General features: G+C 46.9%; 1 protein-coding gene across 4 annotated transcripts; it reads right to left on the bottom strand.

Annotated features, from left to right (window-relative positions):
- Positions 1-219: 219 nt before the first annotated feature.
- Inx6 (Innexin 6) lies at positions 220-2,487 on the bottom strand. Of its 4 annotated transcripts, none has more exons than XM_064692592.1 (3): positions 2,346-2,487; positions 1,615-2,280; positions 220-1,031 (listed from the first exon to the last, which is right to left on the bottom strand). In XM_064692592.1, the coding sequence occupies exons 2-3, from the start codon at positions 2,086-2,088 to the stop codon at positions 360-362; spliced, it is 1,146 nt and encodes a 381-aa protein (XP_064548662.1). In that variant the 5' UTR covers positions 2,089-2,280; positions 2,346-2,487; the 3' UTR covers positions 220-359. The 4 variants fall into 4 exon arrangements, with proteins under 4 accessions (XP_064548662.1, XP_064548664.1, XP_064548661.1 ...); XM_064692594.1 differs by having other exon boundaries at positions 1,615-1,833; positions 2,346-2,439; XM_064692591.1 differs by having other exon boundaries at positions 1,615-2,471.
- Positions 2,488-2,713: the final 226 nt, after the last annotated feature.

Genomic DNA, 2,713 nt, shown 5'->3' with positions numbered 1-2,713 from the left:
TCAGCTCAAGAGAGTTGTGGCCGACTTTTGTGGCATATGCATGAAATGTGTGTAGTACATTTTAAGGTTCTCTTTCTACCCCACATTTACATACTTGCCAAATGTAAATGCCCTGTCTTTATCTAGACTTGCCTGCGTATATACCCGCATAGAGTTGACTACGTAGGGTATAGGGCACTGCCCACATACGCCGCGATGGAAGTTTTAGCCCATTTGCCATTTTGATTATCGCATTTATTTGCCTTTCGATGCATTTCGTGTTTGTCTTGCACTTAGCGCAAATAAACCGAATGATAACAAAACTATCAAATTACAACTGCAGCACGAACAGAATCACGCCTGGTTCGGCGGCGGCCTCCTTAGACATGGCTCTCCGTATAGTAGGTGTCTACCGGCAGGTTAAGGGCGGGCGCTGTGGGCGCGGTCGTGAGTGAGCCCTCCGAGGTGGTGCTGCCATTATCGTGATCCTCGTCTGGATCCTGGCCAGCCTGCATGTCCGTTGTCTTTGGGTGCGCGTGGCCGGCGGCGGCGGCGGCGGCCATCGCGTGCTCCGCGTACAGCTGCTCAAGCAGATCGCGAAAGAGCGTCGGATTCACATTGATGCTGACGCTCATGAGGACAAACCAATCACCGTAGCCGGCGCTGGCCAACACCTGACGCACATGCGCCTTGGGCATGCCGCGCAAATGCGTGCGCAATAGCTGCAAACGCAGCTCCGGACAGCAGACGAGCAACAGACGATACAGTATATTGATGGCCGCCAGCATCGCAATGAATAGGAACCACACATAGAGCACGGCAAAGAGCTTCTCGTTGAGTATGTTGAGCGGCAGTACGCAAAGGATGTCCAGCACATTGGGTGATCCGCTCGGTCCATAGATGAACATCTCGCACTTGGCCACCTTGGGAAAGACGCGAGATGTCATCAGATTCCAAAGGTTCCAGTCGTAAACGGGTATCGCGGCCAGGGCGTGTATATACTTGTGCCAGAAGCCATTAAAGATGATATCCATTAGCCAAAAATTCAGAACCTGCAAAATAGAAACAGAAACGAGTTATCGATAGGTTAGGGTACATATATATTTATCGATCTATCGATTAGCCTTGAGCCAAAAAATAATAATCGATTTTTAGCTATCGATAACAATTATTGATGACAGATACGAAATTTGAGAAAGTTGATAACAATTCTTACACAAGCATAAGGTCGAAGCAACAACTTATTGATTATTATTAGCTGAAGCTATTGTAAGTAGTTGTCGATAAGTATAAGTAAACAAATCGGACAATCGATAAGAATCTAGGTTTCAAATGTATATAGACTCTCATTCAAATTCGATTTGCGCTTAAAGCTTTAAACTCTCAACATCATCTCCCAGACAATCGATAATTATCGATAGTTACTAAAAACGAACAAATCTAGAGTCATGTTCAGGCAAATTTTTGCTAAAAATCTACAAAGGAATTATGATTTATCGATAGATGTTAGGTGCATGTATCGGGTAATCGATCAATTATCCTCATAATTCCCGCATGTATACAATTCTATCGATTGTTTAGAAAAATCGATTAGCACTCAAATCGATAAATTGCCAAATCCAATTGGATACTCACGCTTATGATCAGATTGAGAAGCTCGCAGAAGGCATACTTGATGGCATAACAGCAATGGATGGCCGAGAAGCGTGCCCGAAAGTATTTCGTGAGCATACGCAGTCGCATCCGATAGGTGTCCTCGAGTATGAGAGCGTCGCCGATTTCGCAGCACAGCTGCTCCATGCGCTGCCCCTCCCACACCTTCCACAGGTACGAGGGAAAGTAGAAGAGCAGCGACTGAAATAGCAATATCATAAAAACCCATTGATAATAACGCAAATACATGCGTTTCGTAACGCCCCGCGTCTCGGGTCCCACGCCCTCCGCTATCGATATGATGCGTGCGTAATGCTCATTGTTGGCCAAAAGGGCGCGCATGCTGCTCTTATTGAGAGCGAGACGCTGTTGCTGCTGCTCGAGCAGTGCCAGCTCCGGCAGCGGTTTGCTGGCATCGATAGTATCGTTCTCCAGGGGCAATATATAGGTGCCCATGGTCCAGCAATAGGACTGCACATATTCCGTATGCTTCGTTGAGCTCAGGCAGAGTATCGGTTCGCCGAAATATTGTTTGGCCGACAGCAAAAATGTGCACGTCAACAGGATGACAATCGTGCACTTCGAGTGCAGCGTAAAAATCGGATCGTAGATGCGCACCGTCTTGAGGCGCAGATATTTGGAGAGCGGCTTAACGGCGGCGTACATAATGCTATTTTTAGCGGATTTTAAACAGCCCTCACGCTCGCGCTCACCTGTGCCCCCGTTCGGTTCGAATTGCTTGAATATTATCTCACGAGCGTGTCAGCAAAGAGAGCAGAGCACAGCAGATGGCAGCACAAGAAAACAAACCGAGAGAGAGAGAGAGAGAGCCAGAGCGAGTGAGTGAGAGAGTAACGTGTTTGAACGTTCGCTGACGGCCTGCTGAGTTTAGCATTATTGTTGTCTCGCTCTAACGCACGGCCGCACTTAACATGTGCTTGCCAGTGTTGGCTAATAAGGTGACCCACTAGTGATGTGACTAACGATAGTGTTGGCTACTATCGATATGCCACAGAATCGTCTCATATTTGCAATACAAGGAATAGAACAGTTGAGAAACTAATTGAATTAATTGAAGAAG

The sequence above is a fragment of the Drosophila montana genome, unplaced genomic scaffold, assembly GCF_035044405.1.
Source record: "Drosophila montana isolate Dmon_TW-CO22-7 unplaced genomic scaffold, ASM3504440v1 contig_3626_1, whole genome shotgun sequence".
Classification (NCBI taxonomy): domain Eukaryota; kingdom Metazoa; phylum Arthropoda; class Insecta; order Diptera; family Drosophilidae; genus Drosophila; species Drosophila montana.
This window is presented reverse-complemented; position numbering and strand designations above follow the sequence as displayed.

What these genes read in the sequence shown, in the direction of transcription:
- Inx6 (XM_064692591.1), bottom strand. Translation starts at nt 2,298, where the DNA reads ATGTACGCCGCCGTTAAGCCGCTCTCCAAATATCTGCGCCTCAAGACG. An exon ending in TTCTCAATCTGATCATAAGC is followed by an intron (nt 1,032 to 1,614) that starts GTGAGTATCCAA and finishes TCTATTTTGCAG; the next exon opens with GTTCTGAATTTTTGGCTAAT.